This window comes from Ovis aries, chromosome 7 (assembly GCF_016772045.2).
Source record: "Ovis aries strain OAR_USU_Benz2616 breed Rambouillet chromosome 7, ARS-UI_Ramb_v3.0, whole genome shotgun sequence".
NCBI classification, from domain to species: domain Eukaryota; kingdom Metazoa; phylum Chordata; class Mammalia; order Artiodactyla; family Bovidae; genus Ovis; species Ovis aries.
Window position 1 is genome coordinate 83,782,410 of NC_056060.1, and position 26,670 is coordinate 83,809,079.

A 26,670-nucleotide genomic window follows, 5' to 3' on the forward strand; every position below is an offset into this window, starting at 1 on the left:
TTCCATTTATATGAAATATTCATAATAGGTAAATCCATAGGGAGAGAATGCAGATAGGTTGTTGCCAGGAGCTGGAGAGAGAGGAATAAATAGCAGCTACTTAAGATATGAGGTTCGTTTTGGGGGTGATAATGATGCTTTGGAACTAGATAAAGGTGGTGGTTGCACATTATAAATGCACTAACCGCCACTGAATTATTCAGTTAAAATGGTTAATTTTATAACAAGTGTAGAGAGGATGTAGAGAAAAGGGACCCCTCTACAGTGTTGGTGGGAATGCAAGTTGGGGCAGTCACTGTGAAAAATAGTATGGAGGTTCCTCAGAAAACTAAAAATAAAATTAGCATGTGATCCAGCAACCCCCCTCTCCTGGGCATATATTCAGAAAAACATTTTAATTCAAAGGTACATGCTACTTTATGTTCATAGCAGCACTACTCACAATAACCAAGACATGGAAACGACCTAAATATCCTCCAACAGATGAATAAATAAAGAAGAAGTGGCACATATAGAAAATGGACTACTACTCAGCCATAAAAAAAAGAATGAGATGATTTGCAGCAGCTTGGATGCAACTAGAGATGACCATGCTAACTGAAGGAAGTCATCAAGAAAAAGCCAAATGCCATATGATATCAAATGTGGACTCTAAAATATGGCACAGAGGAACCTACCTATGAAACAGAAACAGACTCACAGATACAGAGAACAGATTGTTGGTTGCCGAGGGGGGAGAGGGTTGGGGGAGGGAGGGGGGTGGGAGGTTGGGGTTAGCAGATGTAAGCGTTCATATAGAGAATGGATAAACAACAAGGGCCTACTGCATAGCACAGATAACTATATGCAGTATCCTATGATAAACCGTAATGGAAAAGAATATTAATAAAGAATGCATATATATGTATAACTGAATCACTTGGCTGTATAGCAGTAACTAACACAGCACTGTAAGTCAACTATACCCCAGTAAGAAGTAAAAATAAGTGATGAATTTTATGTTGTGAGAACTTCACCTCAAAAAAAAGTAGCCCATCCCCATTCTCCCTTGGATGCTGTTAAGAACTCAGACTCCAATTAAGACCCCAGCTAGAGACCAGCAATCCTCTCACATTATAAAGGACAAGCTTTGGGAAGTGGGATGGGGAGTGGCTCCCTAGGGGTCCCAGCTGTAATAGAGCCAGAACCCAAGTCCCATCCACAGAACATATCTTTACTGAGAACCAGACCGGGTTCTAAGTACTGAGGATTCAGCCAGCCATGAATGAGACCCAGGGGTCCCTTTTCATGGAGTTTGCATTCTGGTTGGGGAAGGCTGACAAACACACAGATAATAAAATATCAAGCAGGGAGAGAGCTATGAAGGGAAACAAAACAGATAAATTGTAGGCGGGAGGCAGCTAGGGAGGGCCTCTAAGATGAGGTGACATTTGAGCAAGCAGTGCAGAGCGGATATCTGGAGAAGGGTGTTTCTAGAGGGAGGACCAGCAGGTGCAAAGGCAGGAGCAAGACAAGACCAGGCTTGGTGTTTTAAAGACCAGCAGGGAGGCCATCTCTGTTTGTTATACTTCTGAGGGAGAGAGACCCATCCTGCCTGGAGAGCATGATAGACTGTTCCATGCTTAATAGCTACTCAGTCAATATTTAATTGATGCTCAAGGATGGAGGAGACCGGGAGTCTCAGCAGAGTCTGGGGCAGTGGCAGAAGCTACATAGGTTTTTGGCTGGTGGAGAGGTCAGAGCAGCTGCCATCTACCCAGGCTGGCCCCTGGCCCCTGCAAGGGGAGCTCCCCAAGGCTTCCTGTGTGGACTCCTGCAGGGGATGGGGGTTGGGGTGTTCAGGCAGCTCTGAGTCGGGATGATGGTCCTTACTTGGCTTCTCTGAGCATGGAATCCTCTATGAACCACCCCAGGGAGATGCTCACCACCTCTCCACCTGCTGGCCTGGTTGGGAGAGGGGGCATGGCAAGAGTGGGACTGGAGCTGGTGGGGGGTGCTGGAAGGGGCTCTGCGTTAAGGTGGGTCATCTATGCTGGGCAGAGGGGGCTGGTGAATTCTGAGATGTTTTCTTGCTCGAATAACCAGACACAGCTCCTACCCAAATTGGGGTAAAGAAAAAAAAAAGGAGTTGTTTCAGGCAAGAGTGGAACCTAGTCCCTGCTCACTCATTTTTATTTCACTTTCTGACTCATTCTTGCTGCATCAATGGTATTTGAGGTACAGATGGTTAATTTGAAGACTGAAAACTTGGCGATTAATTTTAAGGCACCCCAACTTCCCAGCTAGTTGGGTGATTTAGCTTATTTCTCTGATCTTCAGTTTTCCTGTGTATAAAATATGGGTTAATACAAAAAAGAAGGAGCCCAGTAGCCAACATATGGTGGCACTTGACCATCTAAGCCTAAAACCCTGAAGCTGGCTTTCGGTTTCTGTCTGAGGTTGAGAAGATCCGCCTGAGCAGTCAGCTCTCCATGGGACTTCTGACTCCAGCACCATCCATCCCAGGTCCCCTTGGCAACACATAGGTCTCCTGTGTGGATAGGGTGACAGCTGACCTGTCCGTTGGTTATGGGGCAGCATTTAGGAGAACAGCTTGAAAGTAAGAACCTGCCTTTAAAGTAAGAACCTGCATCTCTGGCTTGATGCTAGCTGCCATGCCCACCCACGCACCACCACCTTCCCCAGGTACTGGTTCCTCAAGATTCCTGCTCCCCCTCTAGGAATCTGTTCTTTTTTTCTGGCCATGCCACGAGGCATGGAAGATCTTTGTTCCCTGACCAGGTATTGAACCCTCAGCCCCTGCAATGGAAGCGCTGAGTCTTAACCACTAGGCTGCCAGGGAAGACCCTGTAGGCATCTGTTCTGGATACCACCTAGAGGGGCTGCGGACACCTGTGGCTCTCTCTTTGCCTCTCATTGCCCACTCAGAAGAGGGCCAAAGGCTGTCCTTGGTCTTCACCATCTACCAGGTGGCTTGATAGGTGCTGGACAGGGTTGCTGGGCTTCTAGGGTTACAAGGAGCAAATATTCCTCAAAATACGTTGGAGGTAAACATGTGGTCCTCTCTCCATGACACTTGCTCAGTATCCTCTAAGGAAGGGAAGAGGAAAGAATCAATGGGAGAAATTAGGGGGCAGAGATACATATCTGTGATTCTGGGGGCATCAGACTTGGGCAAGATGAGATAATGGCCTAAGCATGTGGACAGTGGAGCCCAAATGGCCTGGGTTCAATTCCACTACTGTCTGTCCTACTAGTTACGTGACTGAGGGCAAGTTACTGGACTTCTCCGGACCTCAGCTTCTTTATCCTTAAGATAGGGATAAAATACTAATAGAATCAGCCTCCTAGGGATGTTGCAAGATTTCATTGATTAATATTTGTATATTGTTTAGTACAGGCTTGGCACAGAGTAAGTACTCGATATCTTTTTATTATTTTCTTTCAATTTATGTAGTTCATTTTACATATCTTTGACAGTGAATTTTTTTAAATTGAAGAGTAGTTGATTTGGGCTTCCCTGGTGACTCAGTGGTACAGAATCTGCCTGCTAATGCAGGAGACATGGGTTTGATCCCTGGGTCAGGAAGACCCCCTGGAGATGGAAATGGCAATCCACTCCTGTATTCTTACCTGGGAAATTCCAAGGACAGAGGAGTCTGATGGGTTATAGTTCACGGAGTCGAAAAGGAGTCAGACACGAATTAGCAACTAAACAATAACAATTGTCGATTTACAATATTATATTAATTTCAGGTGCACAACATAATGATCCATTATTTTAACAGATTATGCTCCATTTACGGTTATTATGCAACATTAGCTGTATTCCCTGTGCTGAACAATATATCCTTGTAGCTTACTTATTTTGTACCTAGTAGTTTGAACCTCTTAATCCCTACCCTACCCTACTTCTCTCTCCCCACTGATAGCCACTAGTTTATTCTCTGTATCTGTAAGTCTGTTTCTGTTTTGTTATATTCATTTATTTTAGTTTTTAGATTCTACATATAAGTGATAACATACAATGGTTATCTTTCCCTGACTTATTTCACTAAACATAATACCCTCCAGGTCTATCAATGTAGTTGCAAATGACAAAGTTTCCTATTTATGGCTGAGTGATATTTCATTGCATGTGTATACCACATCTTCTTGATCCACTTGGCTATTGCAAATAATTCTACTACAAACATTGGGATGCATTATCTTTTCCAATTGGTGTTTTCATTTTCTTTGGATAAATACTCAGAAGTAGAATCAGTAGATCATATGGTATTTCTATTTTTTAGTTTTTTGAGAAGCCTCCATACTGTGTTCCATAGTGGCTGTACCAATTTACATTCCTACCAACAGTGTACTAGGGTTGCATTTTCTCTACATCTTTGCCAGTATTTGTTATTTGTGGTCTGTTTGATAATAGCCATTCTGACAGGTGTGAGGTGATATTTCATTGTGGTTTTGATTTGCATGACAGTGAATTTGTTTTTGTTTGCTGAAGTTGTCATCTATCTGGGCATTGGGGTTACGATGGAGGGAGACAGACATTAATCCAGTTCTCATAAATAAATGTACAGTTGCAGTGGGGATCTGGGCTTTGAAAAGGGGAACATGGGGATCAGAGAATGCTCAATAATGGAAATAGACCCAGCTAGGCTGGTGAGGGTGGGCTTCCTGGAGGAAGTGACTTTGGAACCAAGATTTGAAGGGTGAATAGGAGTTTTTAGTCTAAGAAGGGAAGAGAAATATTTCAGGCAGAGGAAATAGCAAAGACCCTGTAAGTGTGAAGGACTGACTCACCCAGATTTGCTTTTAGTTCACTTTAGCTCAAGCGTTCTCTTTAGTTCACTTTTTTTCATTAAAATCATTGTTGAAAAGAGACTGAATAGATTTATAATAGTATTAGACTATTTCTTTATAAGAAAAATTATTACTTTCCCGTCTTTTTAAAATTATGATAAAAAGCAATATAAAATTTACCATTTTATCCATTTTAAGTACAGTTCAGTAGTATTAAGTATATTCACTATGCAGTACCATTGATCTCCAGAACGTTTTCATCTTACAAAATTGAAACTCTGTCTCATTAAATAATAGCTCCCCATTTCCTCTTCCCCTCTGCCCCTGGCAACCACCACTCTACTTTCCGTTTCTGTGAGCCTGACTCTTCTAGGTACGTCACAGAAGTGAAATCATACAGTATTTTCTTTTTGTGACTGGTTTATTCCTCTTAGCATTATATCCTCAAGGCTCATCCATGTTGTAGCCAGTGACAGGACATCTAGGAGGCTTTTGCAGGAGCCCAGGCACCCGTTGATGGGGGCTGGGCCTAGGGCTTGGCAACTGAGGAGGAAGAAGCAGGTAGGATCAGGGAGATTTGGGGGAGGCAGAGTCAGGGAATTTGGTGAAGAATGGGCTGCTGGCGAGGCTGGGTGAGGCAGGGCTCCCGCTTCTGGACTTAGTCTTCAGAGGGGGCTGTGGACAGGCCCATGGCACTCAGAACTGTGGGCTTCTTTGGAGGGTGTGGCTGATCCAGGGGCTGAGTTGCGAGCAGAGGAAACCGGGAAAGAACCTCTTCTCTGCCTTCAGCTCAGAGTCTCGTGGAGACCAGAGAGAAGGAGGCGTGAGCAGCTGCTCTGGTTTCTCTTCCCCCTTGTTTACATCTTCCTACAGAGCACGGACCTTGCTGCACTGGAAAGGTGGATCTTTATGGCATCCCAGATGGAAGGAGGATGGCACCTAAGAGTTTTGAGCCCTGTCCCTCCCTGCTCAGACAGCACCAGGCTGGGCACCACTAGTGTCTACCCTGCTTTCTCTGGTCTGTTTCATTCTCCATGGAATTCTAAAGTCCCTCCCACTTAGACACCCACCTCCCTTCGAAAGGCTCCCATCTCCCCAAAGAAGTGGGTAATTCTCCCTGTGGAGAGAAAAATCACGGAGGAAATAATCCTAACCCCGACTGTCTCCAGGTCACATGGCAAGTCACTTCTTTCCCAGCCCATGTGCCCAGACAGCCCATGTTGAATGTGTACCAGGACAGCCCTGCACCAGACCTAGTGAGGAGGAGACAGATATGGGCTCCACTGTCTGAGGAGCAAAGGATGGTAGATATGGCCTTGATATCAGTGTGTATTTCCCTGCTGACTCAGACGGTAAAGAATCTGCTTGCAATGCAGGAGAACCAAGTTTGATCCCTGGGTCTAGAAGATCCCCTGGAGGAGGGAATGGCAACCCACTCCAGTATTCTTGCCTGGAGAATTCCATGGACAGAGGAGCCTGGCGGGCTACAGTCCATGGAGTTGCAGAGTCGGACACAACTGAGCTACTAACACACACACCAATATGAACAGGTGTGGTGGTGGCTCATGAAAGAAGGTGATTAGTTCCACTTGGTTTTGGGTGGGCAGTGGGGAAGAGTCATCAGGAAGCTCTAGAGTAGATGTGACTTTCTAAAACTATGTCCTGGAAGATTTCTATCAGCATGGTGGTAAATATCAGGAAGTGGGGCAGACAAGAGAATTCTTGGCAGGGGGACATGAGAAACAGGCTTGTGCCTTCAGCTTGTTATCAGCGGACATCTGCAGAGAGAAGTCAGCAGGGTCTCCATCCCCCAGGACTTGGCTTTAGTTTCTGACTGTAGATGGGGTGGGGATGGGGGTAAGTGAGGAGCTTCTGACATTTAGGAGGGTGGTCAACTGGAGATAATGAAAATCATTCTCCAGGGAATTCCCTGGTGGTCCAGTGGTTAGGGCTCTGTGCTTTCACTGCTGAGGGTTTGGGATCTATTCCTGATCGAGGAACAAAGATCCCACAAGCTGCGTGGTGCAGCCAAAAAATAATCCACATAGCACTTTATGCATGCGTATTCAGTCATGTCCAATTCTTTGTGATCCTGTGGACTGTAGCTCGCCAGGCTCCCATGTCCTTGGGATTTTTCAGACAAGAATACTGGAGTGGGTTGTCATTTCCTCCTCCAGGGGATCTTCCTAATTCAGAGATTGAACCCTTGTCTCCTGTGTCTCCTGCATTGGCAGGCATGCACAGAGCATTTACTAGACACCTAATGCTGCTTTAGAAGCCACACAATTATTCATTACTGTAATAGTCACACCAACACTTTGCAGTAGTCATCATGGTACCCATTTTCCAGATGGGAAAGCACCCAATTGCACAGAGCAGGAAATAGGATTTGAACCGGGAAGTGTGGCTCCAGACTCTGTGCTTTCAACCACTGTGTTAGGATACGACTCCCAGCTGGCTCTGAGCAGAAATGTTAGGACAGGGCTGGAGGAGATGAAGGAGGGAAAATGGCCAGGCACTGGCCTCAGATGTGATGTGGGTGGGGGACAAGGGTGGAACTATGGTAGCTGCTCAGATGTCATGGTGGTACCATTCATTGAGCTGTGGAACCGGGGTGGGGAAAAGAGAGCTTGGCTGGCTTTGTTCTCCCAGTCTGTAAAATGGGGACAGGACGCTTGCCTCAGTGGTAGAGGGAACCTGAGTGGCGGTCCTTTGGGCACTGCAGGTGCTCTGTCAGCGTGGCCTGCCCCTGCCGTCTCGCCCCTGGCTCTGCCCGCAGCTGCAAACGTGCCTGCTGTCCCCTCTGTCCCCCCTCCAGGCCACCTCTGGGGGCACCCGGCCCTCTGGGAATGTCTTTCTCTGTCATTTCCTCATGGAGCTAGAAGTGGCTTTGAAGTCTGCCCGGCTCTTTAGAGGGAGAGGGAGTGAGGTGAGAGCAGTTCAAGGCATGTGGGTTGGAAGTATTCGGAAATGCAGATGGGCCTCAGGACTTCCTTTTATTCTTGTTCAGCACATCTGAGTGTCTCGGTGGGTACCCCCCGCCCTGCATCTCAGGGGAGGGCCTCCCCACTATTGCAGGAAGGATGTGACAGCACCCATGATGGTCGGGGGGTGGGGGTGCTGCTGTGAGCTTGGGGGCAAGCTAGACAAGGCCAGGCTCTCACCCTCTTGCTCCGCCCTGCCACGCCACCAAAATAGAAGGGCTGAGGTGTCGGCCCCAGGGAGGGCCTGGCTGGGACAGCCTTTGAAGCGGGAGAGAGCCTGGAAAGAAGGCTGAGGGAAGCAGTTTGTTAATATTCACCGCGGAAGCAGCAGTCTTCCCTGGGTTTTCAGTGTTGCCACGGCAGGCAGGCGGCAGAGACATCACCCGCCTAGTTCAACAATGTCAGGGCCTGGGAGATGAGGCCTGCGTTTGGCTCATCCATTGCTGAGTGACACTGGGCAGCTCACCTCCCTCTCTGGGCCTTGGTCGTCTCTTGTGCAGCATCAGGGACTGTGATCAGATCATCTCTCGGGCTGCTTCTCACTGCAGCATGGAGGATTCATGCCCTTGCTGCGTCGCCATGGACCCCTGCCTCAGCTCACCCCCTTCCTGTCCTCTGGGTGGGGCTTGGGCCTGGCTGGGCTCTGGACTCGTGCTGGGACCATCGCTGGGAAGCAGTAGGGATGCAGGGGCAGACCAAGGAGCGAGGAGCGGAGGGTTTGCCTAGAGCCTGCTTCCCTGGAGCATCCCGAGGGGAGGAGAGAGGCTGAGGAGAGAGGCCGTGGGTACAGAGAGGATGCCTTGGTGGGGCAGGGGTGACATCTGAGATATTTAACAGTCAGGGCAGCTCTGGCTGCCTGAGCACTTGGGGGGAGGTGGGCTGCTTTGCCCGCTGTTAACCCTTTAGTTCCTAGGGGGAAGCTGGGTGTCCTGGGAGAGGGACCAGGAAGGCTGGAAATGGAAATATTTGAGGGGGGGCACACTTGGGGCAGGGCCTGTTTATCAACTGGTAAGGAAGTGTTTCAGCATTCTGATGACCTGTGGACTGTACCAGTGACCTGCTGTCTATCAGCTCTGTTTGCAGGGAGGGAGGGACAGAGAAGTCAGCTGAGGCCCCGGGGGAGCTGGTTTCTAGCCCTTTCTACCATCAAGAAAAGTGCTTTCATTCAAAGTGGGTGGCAGGTCACTGGTCCCACTTGGCCCAGCGTCCCAAGGTCCCCAGCCTGCTATCCGAGGGTACCCCTCCTCCCTCCACCCTCGGGAGCAGTGAAGGGAGGCTCCCTCCCCTCACTCCTCTCCACATTGTAGCCCGGCTGCCCCACCACTGGCTCCACTTCCTTTGTGTTAGCCGTCTTCCCTCCCCTACAGAGGGCCTGTCCCACCCTCCTACCCTCAGGGATGACCCTTCCCGTCTTCTGCTTGGCCAGTGGAGGAGAAAGTTGAGATGGGGTTGCAGGGAGAGGGAGGGGAGCAGGTGCACCATAAGGGCAGCTGGAGGGGGAGACCCCAGTTCCTGGTACAAGTCCCCACTCTGCCCGCTGCCCCGACTTCCCTGCGCAGCAATTTCGGTTTCTATTTTAAACAGTTTGGTTGGTTGCTTCCCTGCCTTCCTGCTGGGTGTTTATAGTGGGGAAAATAATTGGTGATATTTGCACAGATGTGCTGGTACTGCGGCTCATCACGGGCACCTATGCCCAGGGGATCCTCCCTGCCCCCAGCTCCTCTGCCAGCCTGAGGAACCAGCCAGGTGGGGGGTGGTTAACTGCTGGCCCCCTGCTTCCCCAGAGCCTCAGGCACTGAGACTCAGGCAGAGCTGGAAGCAGGAGGCCTGATGTGCCCCAGGCATGCCCAGAGGCAGGCCCCGGCTTGCCAGGGGAAGGGGCCCTGCCAGAGTGGCAGGGACTGATCAGGACAGGCCCCGGGCTCCATGGGATGGGCCCTTTCAAGGGGTCTGGGCAGAGAAGCCCTGAGGGGCTCTGTTACTGCTGATTCCATTTTCTCCTGCAGAGTCTGGGTTTGCTGTTGAGGGTAGGGGGTGGGTGAGGACCATGGGGAGAAAGACCTGGCTTGAACACAGGAAATCGTTGGCCTGTTTCTCTTTTGTCTCCAGGCGTGGAGCAGCATTCTGGGGGGCTGGGCAGGAGGCAGAGGCTGCAGGACCTGGACTGGAGTGGGTACTGCCCACTACTGGGTGCCCAGCCCACTGGGGATGAGGAGACCCCAGAGCAGGCAGGGCTGGGTGGGGCCACTACGTTTCCTGCGTCACACCGGCGTGGGCATGTGCTGTGTGTGTGTGCGCACATGCGAGTGTGTGCACGCAGTATCTGTGCTTGTGTGGGCTGTGCCCACGTGCGCACATGCGCGGATGGAGGTGTGTATGCATGGAGGTGCGGGTAGGCACATGCTTTGTGTACATGTATGTGCGCATGTGTGTGCGTGTCTGTGTCTTGGTTTACATTCCCCAGGGTTCCTCTGAGGCAAGGGTTCGATTGTGGGTAGTTTATTGGGAGCTGATCCCAGGAAGCAGGAAAATGAGGAAGAAGATGGGGAGAGAAGGCAACCAGCGAGGGACGTGCTTTTGGTTAAATTGCCACTGCCAGTAGCTGAAACTCCATCCTTCTGGGGAATCCTCAGAGCAGGTGGAATATGGCTGGTGTCCTTCCATTGAGATGCCGCGAAACCTGGGGGTATTTGTCCACCAGCTTCCATCCATCAGTGATTGAAGCACCTTCAGCCTCTCCTACCTGTGGGCCCAGTGGAAGTTCCCAGGAAGCAGCCTTTGGTGTGGGGAGGTAAAGGCGGCAGGATGTAGGTGGCTTTACCGGGTCTGCTGCTGCGTGATGGGTGTGCTGGGCGCAGTGGCGTGCTGCTCAGGGCCCCGCGGGAATGACGGGATTCGTCCTACTGCAAACAGCCTTCAGGCATCCCCCAACCTGGGAGCAGCCTCGGCTGAAGAGAGACACTTTGCCCAAGGGGTCACAGTCCTTTTCTGGGTGGCTCCCATCCAGTGACTGATTGACAAGCAGCAATGGAGGCCTGGCCCTTCGTCCCACCTTGAGTCAACTCTGAGGGCACCTAGGCTCCAGGCCCCACCTTGGGTTCGCCCAGACAGTCATTTGGCAAGCACTGCAGCCTGACCGGAGAAGGCGATGGCACCCCCACTCCAGTACTCTTGCCTGGAAAATCCCATGGATGGAGGAGCCTGGTAGGTTGCAGTCCATGGGGTCGTGAAGAGTCGGACATGACTGAGTGACTTCACTTTCCCTTTTCACTTTCATGCATTGAGGAAGGAAATGGTAACCCACTCCAGTGTTCTTGCCTGGAGAATCCCAGGGACGGGGGAGCCTGATGGGCTGCTGTCTATAGGGTCGCACAGAGTTGGACACGACTGAAGCGACTTGGCAGCAGCAGCAGCCTGACCTCTCCATAGTTCAGATCTGCCTCCTTCTGCTCCTCTCCCCGAATGTTTTCCCGGGAGTATCTTCTAATGAGTATCATGCAATGATCTCTGTCTCAGGGGTACTCAGCCTGTGCAGCGTGTGTGTGTGTGTGTGTGTGTGTGTGTGTGTGTGTGTGTGCAGAGCTGTGTCTTCCAAGTAGTCATGGGTGGGTATGGGCATGCCAGTGTCCTCCATGCAGTGACCTAGAGGCCAGGCTGTTCCCTCTGATAGCCCAGGCAGGTTCCTGGGGGCCTGGAACAGAAAGGATACTGGGGATTCGGTGCTGAGGATGGGGCCTGAATCAGACAGAGATGGTTTCCTCCCCATACCACGCTTGAGCAGCCCCCATTGGGACTCAAGAGAGGGCATCAGGGGAGTGGGGTCCTTGGTGACCCCATACCTTGTGTCCACCTCTGATGGCTCCAGGAAGCTCAGGGGAGCCTCAGTAACCCTGGCCCACATCTCTTCCTCCTGACCTCCAAGGCTCTCTAGTCTAGAATGAATTTTTCTTCAGCCTGGACGTTGCCTTGTCTTGCAGAGTCAAATGCAAGCCACACCATCACCCGGCATCCAGGCTACTCCCAGCAGAGTAGTCTTCCAAGCCAGAGCGCCTACCCCTTCTCTTAAGGCCCGGATGTGGGCAGGTCTTCTAGAGAACATGCTGCAAGGGGCCAGGAGCAGTAGACTGGGGGTTGGAGATCAGTGTTGGGGAAGGATTGGACACAGGCAAAGGTGGAGGTAGGGGGGGACAGCAAGAGGCCCAGAGGGCACCAGGTGTTACAGAAATGTTTATTACAAGGATAAGTATATACAGTAATGGGACATTAAAACTGCTGATCCTGGGCCTGTGAGACTTCAGGGGATGTATTGATTGGAGGGCTAGGTAATGCCTAGGCTTGCGGAGGATGGTGAACAAGTTGGGTTCACAGCCCCAAGCTCTGGATGGGGCCCCGGAATGACCAGGTCCACAGATCATGCACAATGAGAGCCATAGCTTGAACGCTGGCAGGCCTGCCCTCCCAAGTGTGCTCCTCCTGCCTGTCTGGGTGTTTCTAGAATTCTGAAATTTCCCTATTGGCTAAGAGTGTTAAGAGCAGCTCTGAGAAGAGGTGCCGGTGAAGAAGCTGCAAGGCTGACCAGGGGTCCATCACTGACCTCCAGCATTCAGAGGTGGAAAAAGATCACTGGCATCTGAGACACAGGCCTGACTTTCCTCTTTTTTGAGTTGGTGAAGCTTTCAGTTTGGTTCCAGCTGGATGTTTTAGGCATAATCCAATAGCTCCAAAACTCCTGTGGGAGGCTCCTGTCACATACCTGCCCACAAATACTAAGGGTCATCCCTTAGTATCCCTTCAATACATTCTCTATATCCATCTAGACCTTGATCACCTCCTCTAGGAGGCCCTCCTGGGCTGCTCAGCTGCCATGCCAGCCCTGTGTCCCCCTCATCTACACTCACTACACAGGGTCTCCTTGCTACATTCTCCCATGACTGGAACCAGGATCCTGCACTGAGTGGCTACTGGACTGATGGCACTCTCTCTCTCTGTCTGCCTGGCATGGTGCCAGCTCAGAGGCCCCGGAGGAATCCAGAAAAGGAGGATGGGGGCAGAGAACAGGAGCAACGATATTTCAGGGACCTCCAGGCTCTCTGTCATCTCATCTGCCTTTCCCTCCTGCATAAAGACGCTCCAAGAACCTGCTCTCAGTACAGTTTACCTGCCCTAGGTGCCCCTTCTCCACCTAGAATCTACTTTGTCTTACAAGCCCACAGAAGAGGTAAGCACCCTCTAGAACCGGAAAGACCAAGGGGGTCCCTTTGTATGTATTTCCATCTTGGCTGGCTGAGGTCTGAGCATCACAGGCCAGAGAGTGGAGTTGGGAAGTTCAGGGAGACCCCAGGTGGAGACTTCTGTGCGTCTGCCCTCCAGGCACCCCTTTCTCTCTCTGTAACCTGCTCTTCTCTGTGGAGAGGTTAGCAGAGTTGAGTAGTGGGTGGCTGCAGGGCAGGAGACCCTTTGGAGAATGAGCAGAATGGGGAGAGCTCCCAGCCAGAGGCAGCTCTGCTTGGATGGCCAGGTGGGCAGCCCTACCCTCTCCTGGACTGAGTGATGCCCCCGGCCTGCTCTAGGCCAGTGGCAATGGGCGGGAAGAAGTGAAGGTCGTGCCCCGCAGGCTGCAGCCTGGGAGGCCTCCTCCTGACAAGCCACCCCCATGAGTTGTCTCCCCAGAGAGTCTGCTACCCCCAGCACCCCACCTCCACCTCCTCAGGCAGAGTAGGGGAGTCAGGAGGCCAGACCTTCTTGGCCACTAGCTGTGGCCATTCTGGGACATGTAAGCTGCCAGGGCCACCACCACGGCTACATAGAGGCCAGCCCCCACAGCGATGGAGAGTGTGGCCAGGAAGAGTGCCCGGCGGGAGGTGGTGTTAGCCAGACGGAAGTCCCCCTTGGAGATGGCCTTGCTGGTCTAAGGAGAGAGAGGCGCTGGTGAAAGGGAACATCCCCACGCTCAGCACAATAGCCCCAGCCCCCCAGGCCCTGACCCCAGTGTCCTGGGGAGGGGGGGTGCAGAGCAGAAGCCCTGGGCCCCCATGGGCTCTTACCCACTGGGAGAAGTAGAAGGCGGCGATGCCCAGGGGCCAGAAGCAGCAGAGCATGGAGAAGATGGTGAGACCCAGGTGGTCCCTGGGAGGCAGCGTAAGGAAATTGTCTTCACTTTCACTCTCCGTCGATGTGGCGTCACTCTGCAAAACACGAGTGGGCTCTTGTGACCCGGCACGGGACACCCGTCGACAGTGGTGTGGGGCAGTGGGCAGACTCATCTGTCGTTAGTGGGAATGTGGGTTGGGTTCCGGACTCACGACCAAAAACCTTGACAATGGTTCGATGATTCCACGCTTAGGGATTTATCACTAGGAAAAACTACAAGTATACACATGCAAGAATACGTGCACAAGTATACATGGACTAGGATGTTCATTATAGGATAGTAACTGTGGAAGATCAGGAACAGTCTCAATGCCCAGTGACCAGGAGATTGGGTTAATGAGTGGTGGAAGAATTTACAATGGGATACCATGTAACCCTTAAAATTCACCTTGGTAGAAAATATTAGATTATGTGGAGCAAATACATTGCTTAGAGAGGAAAATTCAGTTACAGAAATATGAATAGCAAAAATTCTTTTGGGGGGTAAGGTAGAAAAAAAAATAAGTAAAAAGACTGGAAGATCATTCACTAAAATAATAGCTATCTTTGAATAATTTTTTGCATTGACTTTAAATTGCTTATATAATTAAGAAAACAAGAGCCAGGTGAACTTTCCTCAAAGACCAGAAGTCCTTAGATGGATGTGTGAGTTGACAAAGACAGTGTTTATCTGTATGTATAAGGGAATATTATTCAGCCATAAAAAGAAGGAAATCCTGCCATTCGGGCCAACATGAGTCTTGATACATTATGCTAAGTGAAATAGTAGTAGTAGGGTTAGTCACTAAGTTGTGTCTGACTCTTGCGACCCTATGGACAGTCAGTCGCCTGCCAGGCTCCTCTGTCCATCGGATTCTTCAGGCAAGAATACTGGAGTGGGTTGCCATTTCCTTCTCCATGCTAAGTGAAATAAGTCCAAGATAAATACCATTTGATCTCACTTATATGTAGGATCTAGAAAAGCTGAACTCATAGAAACAGTGAGTAGGTCGGTGGTTGCCGGGGGCTGGAGAGTAGGAACAATGAGGAGAAGCTGGTTAAAGAGTAAAAACTTCCAGTTATAAGCGGAATAAGTTCTGGGAGTCTGCTACAGGGTGGTGGCTGTAGTTAATCATGTATTATATACTTGAAAGTTTCTATGAGAGTAGATCTTAAACATTCTCATTATAGCAACAGCAAAATGGTAATTAGGTGAGGTAAATGGTGTGTTAACTAACCTTATTGTGGTAAACATTTAGTGATACATACATGAATCAAACCATGGCATTAGATACCTTAATTTTACATAACAATTATATCTTGATTGAACTGGAAAAAAAAACCAAGAACAAAAAATGCTATTAAAAAGTCAAATAGTCATAACCTTTAAAAATTGTGAATCACTATGTTGTACACCTGAAGCTTACGTAATATTGTACATGAGCTTCAATAGAAAGATACCTTAATGCAATAAATAGTAAAAAAAAAAAAAATTAGTCAGCTCTAACTAGTGTTTCTTGAAGTGTGGATAGCATCTGTGTCAGAGGGCCTATTCTTTAGTAAAATACAGATTCCTGGGCCCCAGGCCAGGCCTACAAAATCTCAGTGCTTACCTCTTCTTCCTCCTGGTCACCCTCTTGGCCTTGGAGCTCCTCTTGAACCCCGTAGGACACAGTCTGGATGGTGACATCCTCTTCCACTTGGCCAGGTTCTGTGGACTGCTCCATAGGCCCAGCCGGGGGTTCTCTGCCCTCTGTGAAGCTGGTCTCACAGCTGCCTGCCCTGGGCTCCTTGACCTTGTCCCTCCCCAGAAGGCAGCTGGGCCTGTACCAGGCCTCCACGGCTAGCTGCAGGGACCCGGGGTCCAGGAGCTGGTGGGCATGCGCAGGGCCAGCACCGCCCAGGAGGTAGGAATAGATCTTCTCCCTGCATGGCCAGGCAGGAGAAGCCTCGGGGTAGGGGTAGGGGCTATGGAGGTGCGTAGGGCTCCGAGGCAGCAATGGGTTCTGTAGCTCACTCAGGCTCTCCATGGTTCTGGAGGCAGCTCTGGGGAGGGGAGCCCCAAAGCCCTGGGACTTGGTGGCCAGTTGAGCAGTCCTCAGAGGGCCTGCTGGGGAGAGCAAGACAGACAGACACTGTGGCTGGCGTTCTGGATGAAGGAAAAGAAGTAGTGAAGAGCACAGACTCTGCAGTCTGACTTGCCCTGGACCCTGCCTGTACCACGGGCCAGCTGTGGGGCCTTGAGCTGGCTACTTAACTCAGATCCTTTGTTTTTTGTCTGCAGCAGAACTTACCTCATAGAGTTGGGTCATTCATTTATCCATTCACCGCATCGTCACTGAGCATTGGTGATGGCCAGGCGCTGCACGGATGCTGGGGATGAAGCAGGGAGAGGAAGAAGGATGTGCACTTGGTCTTCCAGAGCTCACAGTCTGGTGGAGAAGATGCCTGCCCTGAAGGGGAGGTACAGCAGAGGGTGTCAGAATATACGATGGATAGAACTGACACAGAGGTGCAAGGGGACGCTTTGGAGCTGAGATCTGAAGGAAGAAGATGGGTTGACAAGGTGAGGGGAGGGGGACACATTTCACGCAGTGGGTGGATAAAGGCTGGTTGGCCTGAGAGCTGGAGATGAAGCTGGTGTGGCTGCGGGTACAGAGAAAGGTGTGAGATGGACTGCGGGGCCAGATGATGCAGCCCTGTTGAGGTCAAAGGGGCCCTCAGGAGTCTTGGTAGGGTTGATAGGATGAGACTTGGGTCCTGAAGCCTTCCTTGTGGCTGTGTGTGGGGGGTGGCTTGGACTGACTGTCTCACGGATAGGAGGCTTTGTCATGGCTTCTGATAAACTGAGGACCACTGAGACTCTGAGCAGATGGAGAAACGGGGGGTGGGCCTTAGGAGACACTGTCAGAATCGGTGGCAGGTGGGATGCTGCATCGATAGAGGATTTGTTCTCGGGTTGGGTGGGCCCACGTTTAGCTCAGAGCTTGCCCCATGCCAGAGGTCAGCTCTTCCTGGTGGAGGCGCTTCTCCCCAAGTATGGTCTTAGGGGGTGCTCCTTAGGCTCACCTCCCTTCTAAGGTGAGTTCTGGGATCTGGGGGAGGGCTTAGGCCACTGCTGTCTGCGGCGGGGGTGGGGGGGGTGGTGCTCATCAGCCCAGAGACCTCACTTCTGCTCTCTCCTCCTTCCTCTCCAGAGGTCAGACATGCAGGGAGCAGAGCCCTTGGACTACAGTGACGTGGAGGGGCTCCTTCCTGCTGATGGGGAGCTGGGCATCCAAGGCAGAGGCCTTATAAGGTTACGTCCATGTCTGGGCTCCTCTGGGTTGATTCCCAGCAGGGCTGGACTCTCTAACCCACCAGGGCAGCTTCTGAGCCCCTGTCACAGCCTCCCCCCACCAGCAGACGTGAGCCACAGACGCAGAGCTAAAGGACATGTGACCACAGGCTCATGGGTTTGGGAGTTAGATACACAGAGTTTCCATTCCTGATCCACGTTAGCTTTTTGATCTGATGGTTTCCGCATTTGGAACCAGAGAAGGTGGATTAAACAGCCACTGATGTCAATGGTGGCACTAATATACCATAATTCCATAGCTTCAAGGAGCCCTTCAGATGTGAAATTCCCCCATTCCCTGTCCTCTTTCAGTAGTCAGGAATGGATGAGCACACTCAAATAAGCCCAGGGGGTGCAGGGCTCTCCTTCCCCAACACGGCCCCCCCAGCAGGGTCAGGAAGGCAAAGGGAAGCCAAGACATCTATTTGCCAGATGAGCCACGGAGCCAAGGGGTAATTGCCCAGCTTCCTAACTCCCTCTTGGCTGCCTTCTCCCAGCCCTGCCCCTCCACCTGGCCCCTGCACATGCTCACCTCACCTACTCTCTGGGCTTCCATCCATGTGGGCAGAGGTGGGCAGGGGCCTTTCTGAGGGAGTAGGGTTGGGGAGACCAGCCCTAGCATCTTCAGAACAGATGAATGCATCAAACTCACCCCTGCCCTATGGCTTGCCTCACCAAGAGCCCGCACTGTCATCCCGTAGGGGCCAAGGAGGGATATTTGTGACCAGGAGTCAGGCCCTCGAGCTCTGAGGGGTGTTTGTGAGGGCCTTTATCCAGGGCTGGCAGGGGTGGCTGTGTCCCAACCCATCACCCAGTTCCTGCCAGCCACCCCCTCTTGGTCCAAGTACACCCAGCTGAGCCTCTGAAACCCAAGCCACGCACCCTTTCCTGGATCAGTATCCCCCCACCCCCCAGCACATGCCCTGGTCATGTCTTAAGAGTAGAAATCAGCGCTTCATGCACAGAGGTATATAAGCCTGGGTTTTCCACCATAGGGACAATCTGGAAGCCACCTGAATGTCCAACAATTGGGGACATGTTAAACAAATTATGGTGCAAAAACAATGGTACAGGGCCTTCAAACAGGTTTGCAAAAAAGGAATAATATGAGAAAATGCTCTCTGCAGATTCAGTGAGAAGGCAGAAAAGAACACCGTATGTGCATGTGATCTCAACTCCGCCAAAATGTCAACAGTGATTATCTCCAGGGGTGGGAGTACAGGTGCTTTTCATTTTTTTTTAAACATCTCATTTTTTTCTGTTTTCCACATTCATTTTTTACGATGAGCATGCATTACTTTTAAATCAGAAAAAAAATTAATGGATTTCTTCTGAGCCAAATTATCTAAAATCAGTTTAAAACCTCCCCAGGCTGGGGCATTCCTTCTGAGAAACAATGAGGCTGAGCACAGCATCAAAACTTGCCCCCTGGCCAATATGCACTGAGAGGCACAGAGCACACGTACACAATCACACACACCTGTTTTCATAAAGTAACCAGTCACAGGCTGCAGCACCTGCCCGCAGTCCGGCTAAGGGTCGATTCTCTTACAGGTTGTGTTCTCTCGGTCACCTGTCAGGGTCACACAGGGGCTCACTGGGCTGACTCTAGGGACCCAGCTCTGAGTCCTGGCCACCAGGAGGTGGTGGCTGGGCTCTAGCCCAGTCTTCTCTGGCCTTGGCCTGGCCTGACCTTTCAGCCTCTTGCTTAGGGTTGCCTCCCTCTGTTCCCTGGAATAAGGGACTAGCGTTCAACACAGAGCAATTTGCATCTCCAGTTCAGCTGCCTGATCTCACCTGGACTGTGGGCCTTGCACACTGTGTATGGTACTGTGTACATGCTCAATTGCTGGTGAGCATGTTTCTGTGTGTGTGTGTGTGTGTGTGTGCATGTGTGTACGCTGCTCCAGAGGGAAGACATGAGATGTCTGGGATACTGAATGTAAGAAGATTGCCCCAAACGTGTGGTCATGGCTGGAGGTCTGGGCCAGGCCAGAAGGCCAGAGGAGAGGTGGGTCTGTGAAGCCACGGTCCCTGGCTTCTTTCCTTTTGAGCTGAGAACTGAGCTGGGCTCTTGGGTGTGCCATGATGACCTGGAGAAGGAGAGCACACTGCCACCTCCCAGACAAGGGACAGGAAACCATCCAAATACAGCCTCCCAAGGGAGTCTGATTGCACTGGAGTCCAGTCATGCAGTGTGACATCAGTTTGCTTATCTATAAAATGTATGGAAAGGGTAGAAGGGGTTGATTTTTAACAGCTCAGCTCAAGATGACCCTAGGATTCTACTGGGAGAAGAAAGAAGAACGTATGCTTATTGAGTTTTTTGCCACGTGCCAGGAACTGAACTGTTTAAATGCCCATTTTGACTCTGTAATTCTAGTGGGGAAATAACAACAGGACAGAGGGCTTCTTTCCCAGCAGTTGCAGACTAACCTGTGTTATACAAACCAGCCTACGAAAGCCAAGGGAACTATGAAGGCACTGAACAGTCACCAAGGAATAAGAATTTGAGGGGTCAAGGGGCTAAGGACAGGTGAGCCTGACCTTTGGCAATACTCTTCCCCTCTTCCAGCAGGGAGGAAAACTGGAGTTAAGGGATGGTTAAGGAAGAAGGGCTCCAGTAAGCATGTCCAGTTTTCAACTGGGACCACCTTAGGGCTACCCATTGGGAGTAGAAGAAAACCAGTAACAGATCAGCCCTCCCGAGGACAGAAACCATGCTTTGAATGAGCTCTGCTCCTAACTGGATTACGGTGATCTACATATAACCTGGCTTTTTGCCAGAAGCAAAAGTTGTCTTCAGGCAGTGGTTCTCAAATTAGCCAGTCTCAGCATCACCAGGAGGACTTGTTAAACCCAGACAACTGGCTTCCACCCTCAGAGTTTATGATTCCAGGATGGGGCTTGAGAATTTTCATTTCTAACAAGAATCTGGGTAAGTTGAATCTGCTGGCCCAGGGACCCACTTTAAGAACCATTGCTCTGATAATAACAGAAAGAAGAGTGAGATAACAGACATGAAATAATAAAGGTATTTAATTTATCCTAAATGAGGTGGAAGGAATATAGAACCAGTGAGACAAATAGAAAACAAATAGTAAGATGTTAGACTTACACCCAACTATGTGAGTAACTATATTGGATGTAAATGGAATAAAATTGCCCATAAAAGACAAAGATAGTCCCATAGTGTATTATTCCATTTATATGAAATTCTAGAGAAGGCAAAACTATGGTGACAAAAAGCATATCAGTGGTTGTTAAGGGCCAAGGTGGGGAGGGGATAGACTGAAAAGGGGCATGAAGATTTTGGGGGGTGATGTTCTGTATCTTGATTGTGGTAGTGGTTACATGACTGCGGGTATTTCACAAAACTCACTGAATTGTGTACTTAAAATTAGTGACTATTATTGTATGTAGATTATACTTCAAAGATGATTTTAAAAAGAGACAAAGACTAGATTTTTAAAACAACACAATCTGACAATATGCTACTTATAGTCAATGTACCTTAAATATAAAAATACAAAGAAGTTTAAAGTTGAAATAATAACATCTCACACTTAACTAAATTCTTACTGTGTCCTAGGCACCATCCTAAATGTGATGTATTCTCTCATTTAATCCTTATAGAAACTCTATAAATCATTATCTCCATCATTGTCTCCATTTCACAGATGAAGACACTGAGGCATAAGAAACTTGTAAGTGCCCACAGGCATGCAACTGGTGAGTAGTGGACAGGACATGAAACCCTGGAAATCTGACCCCAGAGTCACTTTGCTTTGTTGCCACTATGTGTTGGTGGCCATCTATGCAGTGCTTGCTTTGTTCTGGACGCCATGGAAAGTGCTTCAAATGTAGTATCTCATGTAATCTGTCCTTTTAACATGGGTGAGGGGGATTGCGACTCAGAGAGGTTAAATAGGTTTTCTGAGGTCACACAGCAGGAGAGTGGCTGAGCCCCATCTGACCCAGTCTGTCTGATCAGAGCTCTTGCTGGCCTGAACAGTATCAAATTCTCTGGGATTAGCTGTGGGGGGTGGGGTTTAGAGGAGGTCTGCTGCACTGAGAAGAGGCAGCGTGAACTCTGCTAAAAAGAGACCACAGGGACAGTGTGATGTGGGACCAGAATTTGGGTTGTTGTCCGTAGGATGGGGCCAGTCCTTATCAGAACGCTGTAAAATCATAACAGCTACTTTTTACTGCATCCTCATGTGAGCCCCGTGTTTCACACACTGTATCTCAAACCTGTACAACAACTGATGAAATTGGCTATTATTATTTCTCATTTCAGATGAGGAAACTGAAGCTCAGAAAGGTTAAGTAACTTGCCCAAGATTAAACAGTATCAGACCCTGGATTTGAACCTAGGTTTAACTGAGTCCAACACCTGGCCTTTCAGAGCCTACCTGTGTGTAAAGGGTTGTGATAAACGGTGTGGGTGTGAAGATGGCAAGGACTTGGTCTCGAATGGGTTAAAACCAGAGACCTTACTGAAGGGAATGGGAAATGGGAGCTTTAGGAAAAGATTAAGAGATTTGGGGTGATTTAGCAGCCCAGGGATGGCTGCCTAGATAACCTTAAGGTCTGGATTCAAATAAATGCAGAGCTATAGTGAGGAAGCTCAACCTCTGACCACTATCTCTCAGTGCAACAAGAAAGACTGCTTCTAAACTGGAAGATAAAACCAGAACTTCCTAGCAGGGCAGAAGATTAAATAGAAATGATTACAATCCAGAGGAGAGGTGCCGTCTTTAAGAATAGGTGCTAGACCAACTTCCAGGCAGATAATATGTAAACTGTTCTGTAAACTGTGAAGTCCTGTGACTTGAGAGGCTGTTAGTAGATGACTTGGGGCTGGATTTGATGATTTCTGGCCTGTAAGAAGAGAGCCACCAAGCCAGCTTTGGAGTCATGGATGCTGCTTGTTGCATCTGACAGCAAAGAGAGAAAGAGTCAGGGGTCAGGGTCGGGGTGGGAGGCAACAGAGTTGAGGGAAAATGGGAGATTTAGCTTTGTTTGCTTCAGTTTCCTCCTCAGGAAGCTAACACAATTGATTATCCTTTCTTTCTCCTCTGTCTTCAAATGCTGCTAACTCTTGATCTTTCCTAATGGCACTTAAACATATTGTCATTCCCTGGCTTAAAAAAAGAAATCATGATGACGGCACAGCCTGACTGTCAACACTTTGACATTCCTCCCATTGACAAGTAGGGGTCTATGTCCCTCCTTTCTAATCTGAGTAGGTTTGTGACTGCTTTGACCACATAGCACAGCTAAGGTGATGCTCTGAGACTTCAGAGGCCAGGTTACAGAAGGTCATGCATCTTTCACCTTGCTCGCTGGAATACTCACCCTTAGGACCCTGAGCTGCTCTGAATTACCCTGAAGCTGTCAGGCTGGAAAGGCCGTGTGTATGATGCTCTGGTCTGCGGAGCCTGCTGAACCCAGCTTCCTGGTCATCCCAGGATGCCAGACATGTGAGTGAGGCCATCTTGGACTCTTCAAGCCAGTCCATCTGTCTGCTGAGGACCACTGGCCATGCCACATGGAATGGAATAATCACACAGCTCAAGCCTGGGTGAATTTCTGACCCTCAATGTCATGAGATAAAATAAGATGTCCCTTGTTTTAGCCACTAAGCTTTGAGGTAGTCAGGCAGAAACAGAGGGGAGGAATATTTGTCTTCCATGCCACCTCCCCTCCTTCAGCTCCTGTCCTTTCCCTCTCCTTTATGTCATGGCTATGCTACTCAGAAACTGTCTCCACCCACATCAGAATTCTTCAGCTCTCAGTTCAAAAGTCACCTCCTTAGGGAGGTCATCCCTCCATCCTCAGCCTAGATTTAGGTTGCTGGTTATCTGCTTTCCAGGCTCCAGCTCTTTCTTTCCAAGAGCTTATCCCAGTCTCTATTTACATACATGTGATTCCTTGATTAGTGTCTCTCTCCCTCACCAGATCGCGTGAGCTGCAAGAGGGTGGGGATTCTGTCTGCTTCCTCATACTTGTGGCCCCTGGCCTGGCGTATAATAGGCACTTCATAGACAGCTGGCCTCACGAATGAATGAGTGAATTGGGGGATGAGTGAGCTAGGTGGGCTGAGTCTCCTCCTTAAGGAACTCTTTCCAGGACCTGGGATGGATGGAGCACATCTGGCTGGGGCATATTTAGTTTTGTTTAACAAACACTTCTTAAGCAGTTCAGACCAGTTTTTGGAATGCAAAAATCAACCAGAAGTGGTACCTGCTTTGAGGAGGAGGGGAGAATACAGACTAGCAAATACAAGGTTTCAGTGCCATGGAGTAAGTTGTGCTAGCAGGACATGGAGTGTTGTGGGTACACTGATATGGGACTCCTATCCTGAGAAAGGAGTGGAGGTGATGAAACTAGGAAAAGGGTTTCACAGCAGGTGACATCTGAACTGAGTCTTGAAGGAACAAGATGAGTCATTAGGTGAGACAGTGAGAAATGAGGAAACAGCAGAGAGGCATGGGACAGTGGTCTAGAGGGGAAGCCAGGTGGCTTGATATTGATGGAATCAGGCACAGGAGGTGGGGAGGCCTCCAATTCCTTGCAAGGAAGCTTTTTACTCTGGGCAGTGGGGAGCCAATGATGGTTGTCGCAAGAAAAGATACAGTCATGCCTGTGTTTTAGCTCTGGTTTTTCCAGTAGTCATGTATGGATGTGAGAGCTGGACCATAAAGAAGGCTGAGCACTGCAGAATTGAAACTTTCAAACTACTGTGCTGGAGAAGACTCTTGAGAGCCCCTTGGACTGCAAGGAGATCAAACCAGTCAATTCTAAAGGAAATCAACCCTGAATATTCATTGGAAGGACTGATACTGAGGCTGAAGCTCCAATACTTTGACCGCCTGATGCAAAGAGCCGACTCATTGGAAAAGACTCTGATAATGGGAAAGACTGAAAGCAGTAGGAGAAGAGGGTGACAGAAGATGAGATGGTTGGATGGCATCACTGACTCAATGGACATGAGTTTGAGCAAACTCTGGGAGATAGTGAAGGACAGGGAAGCCTGGCATGCTGCAGTCCTTGGGGTCACAAAGAGTTGGACATAACCTAGCGACTGAACAACAACAACTCTGGGTGGCAGCAGTGGATAGAAAGGATTTGAGGAGTGTGAAAACAGAACCTTGGAGTCTATTAAGAGGCTATTGTACAGTGCAGGCAGGAGGGGATGAGGACCCGAACCTGACAGTGAAACAGATGGAGATGAAGAGCAACACCTGAGGAGTAGTTAGGAGGCTGAATCAATAGGACTTTGAGACCACCCATAAGTGAGGAAGAGAGAAGAGCAAGAATGACTTCCAGGTTTCTGGTTTCTTTAACTAAGCAGAAGGTGATGCCACCAACAGGCAAAATCTAGGGGGAAGCTGCTGATTTGAGAAGGCAGCCTGAGCTTAAAGGTCCACATCTTCTCCCTCTTAAGGTTCCATTAAGATGACAGGATATATTTTCAAAATAATGAAATCACAACAAAACTGGAAAACAGCAAAGATTATCAGTGGACCAGAAACACAGAGGAATTTCTGGGAGATAAAAAGCAGATGAGATTCCTTGGTGAAGAAATGAGTACAGAGACAGGCATAGTCCCAAACACCAGAGGTAAGAACAATAAACACTCAAAGGAGAGACCTGTTAGGGAAACAAACTTATCCAACTTCAGAGGAAATACATGCCAGCTGCCTATATTAGTCAATATCTTTTTTATTCATGAGTCTGAATGAACAAAAAAAAGATAATGAAAAGTAGCTATGTGACAATAAAAGAGAAAGATTAAATAAATAAATATAAAACTGATCCAACAAGAATTCCAAATCATTCAAGTTATAGAAAATATATATAAATTTTTTTTTCAATTCATAGCCTCAGAGAGATGTAAGAGGATGTTGCATCCATAAAACAAGAATAGGCTGCTATGAAAAAGGAGCAGTCAAAGAATAACAAAGTATTTTAAAAATGGAAAATAATTGTCTAAATTTTTAAAAATTCAATTGATATTCTGGATAATAGAATGGACATAGTTAAAGATCAACTTTTTAATGTAAAAGAAGAAGTTAATGAAATTTCCCAAGACTCAGAGCAAAAAGACAAAAAGATGGAAGATATGCAAGTTAAGAGAACTGGAGGAGTGTCCCAGGAGATCAAACATCCATCCAACAGGAATGTCAGAAAGACACAACAGAGAGACTGGAGGGAAAACAATAATAATTAAAGAAGCAAAAGTAGAACATGATTCATGAACTGAAAAAAAAAAGAGTATTTAGATTGAAATGGGTCACCAAGTACCAAGCTGAAAAAATGAAACATACACACACAGATGGAAAGAAAGAAAGAGAAGTGGATGAGTTTGGTTTTGAAGTGCCTTTGGGATACAAAGGTAGAAACCCCACCTGGCAATTGATATATGGAGATGAAGCCCTGGCTGGTGGTCAGGTCTGGAGAGAGATTTGAGAATGAAGAAGGACCTATGGAGAGTGAGGAGAAGAGGGCTGAGGGGGAACCCAGGAAAGATAAACAGCTGGAATACTTCTCAGCTCCCACAGGAGGCGTTTCAGTTGCTCTTTTCTTGGGGACTTCAGTCCACCTTCTGTTTTATCCACTGCCACCCTGAACGCCCATAGGCTGGACTGGCCTCTTCCAGAGCAAAATCTGCTTGCCTTAGGGGTGGGTTTGTGGCTGACAAAGGTGAAAATTGCTGGGAGGACAGGAATGGTGATATCATTACACAAATTAGTCTGTTTTCAGGTGGAAATCAAATCTTTATTCTTGCTGAAACAATCTCTCTCTCCACTGAAGCAGCTCATTCCCAAACACTTAGAAGCAAGCGGAGCATCTAACAGTGGAAGATAACACATCTGATGGAGAGGTAGAGCACTGGGCTCTCACTCTCTGCTTGGTTTGCTTGGGGCAAGGGTTGAGGCTGGTGGTTGGCTGAGGAGCTACAGGGAGGAAGAAAAGAGAATAAAAGAGGAGGCAAGAGAAGAGAGGACCTGGTTACAGACAGCAGAGATGAGACCAGTCTTTTGTGTCCCCTGGCTTGCAGCAGAGAGGGCCTTGCTCCAGGCAGGCTGTCCACCCAGTCCCTGAGAAGGGAAAGGGCTTGTAAAATACCAAGGGTTTAAAGATCTGGGATATTTCTTCTCCCCAAAGTGAAGCCTATTCCTTCTGCCTTTTTCTTTCTGGAGTGGTATACTTTAAGGCTGGAGGTCTCTCTAGGATGCGCAGATGAGTTGGCCTGTTGAACTTGAAAGTAATTAATAATGTACAGATTTCTCCAGATATTCTCTGCCTCTGTCATCTTGTGTGTGCCACCAGGGGAAGGGGCCTGCATGTGGATATTTCAGTTTCAATCTGTTGCTTCACACACACACACATACACACACACATTCTCAT

General features: G+C 49.0%; 1 protein-coding gene across 5 annotated transcripts in view; it reads right to left on the reverse strand.

Annotated features, from left to right (window-relative positions):
* Positions 1-11,998: 11,998 nt before the first annotated feature.
* The window catches only part of SYNDIG1L (synapse differentiation inducing 1 like), a 56,743-nt gene continuing 42,071 nt past the window's right edge, over positions 11,999-26,670 (reverse strand). For 2 of the 5 annotated variants that reach the window (XM_060418341.1, XM_060418340.1), the window contains exons 2-4: positions 16,208-16,366; positions 15,527-16,023; positions 11,999-13,969 (exon numbers count right to left, since the gene is read on the reverse strand). In XM_060418341.1, the coding sequence (XP_060274324.1) occupies positions 13,652-13,969; positions 15,527-15,943 (735 nt within the window). In that variant the 5' untranslated portion in view covers positions 15,944-16,023; positions 16,208-16,366 and the 3' untranslated portion in view covers positions 11,999-13,651. Of the gene's footprint in view, positions 13,970-15,526; positions 16,024-16,207; positions 16,393-26,670 lie in introns of those variants that run through there. The other 3 variants (XM_042252774.2, XM_027972017.3, XM_060418342.1) reach the window with 3 other exon arrangements.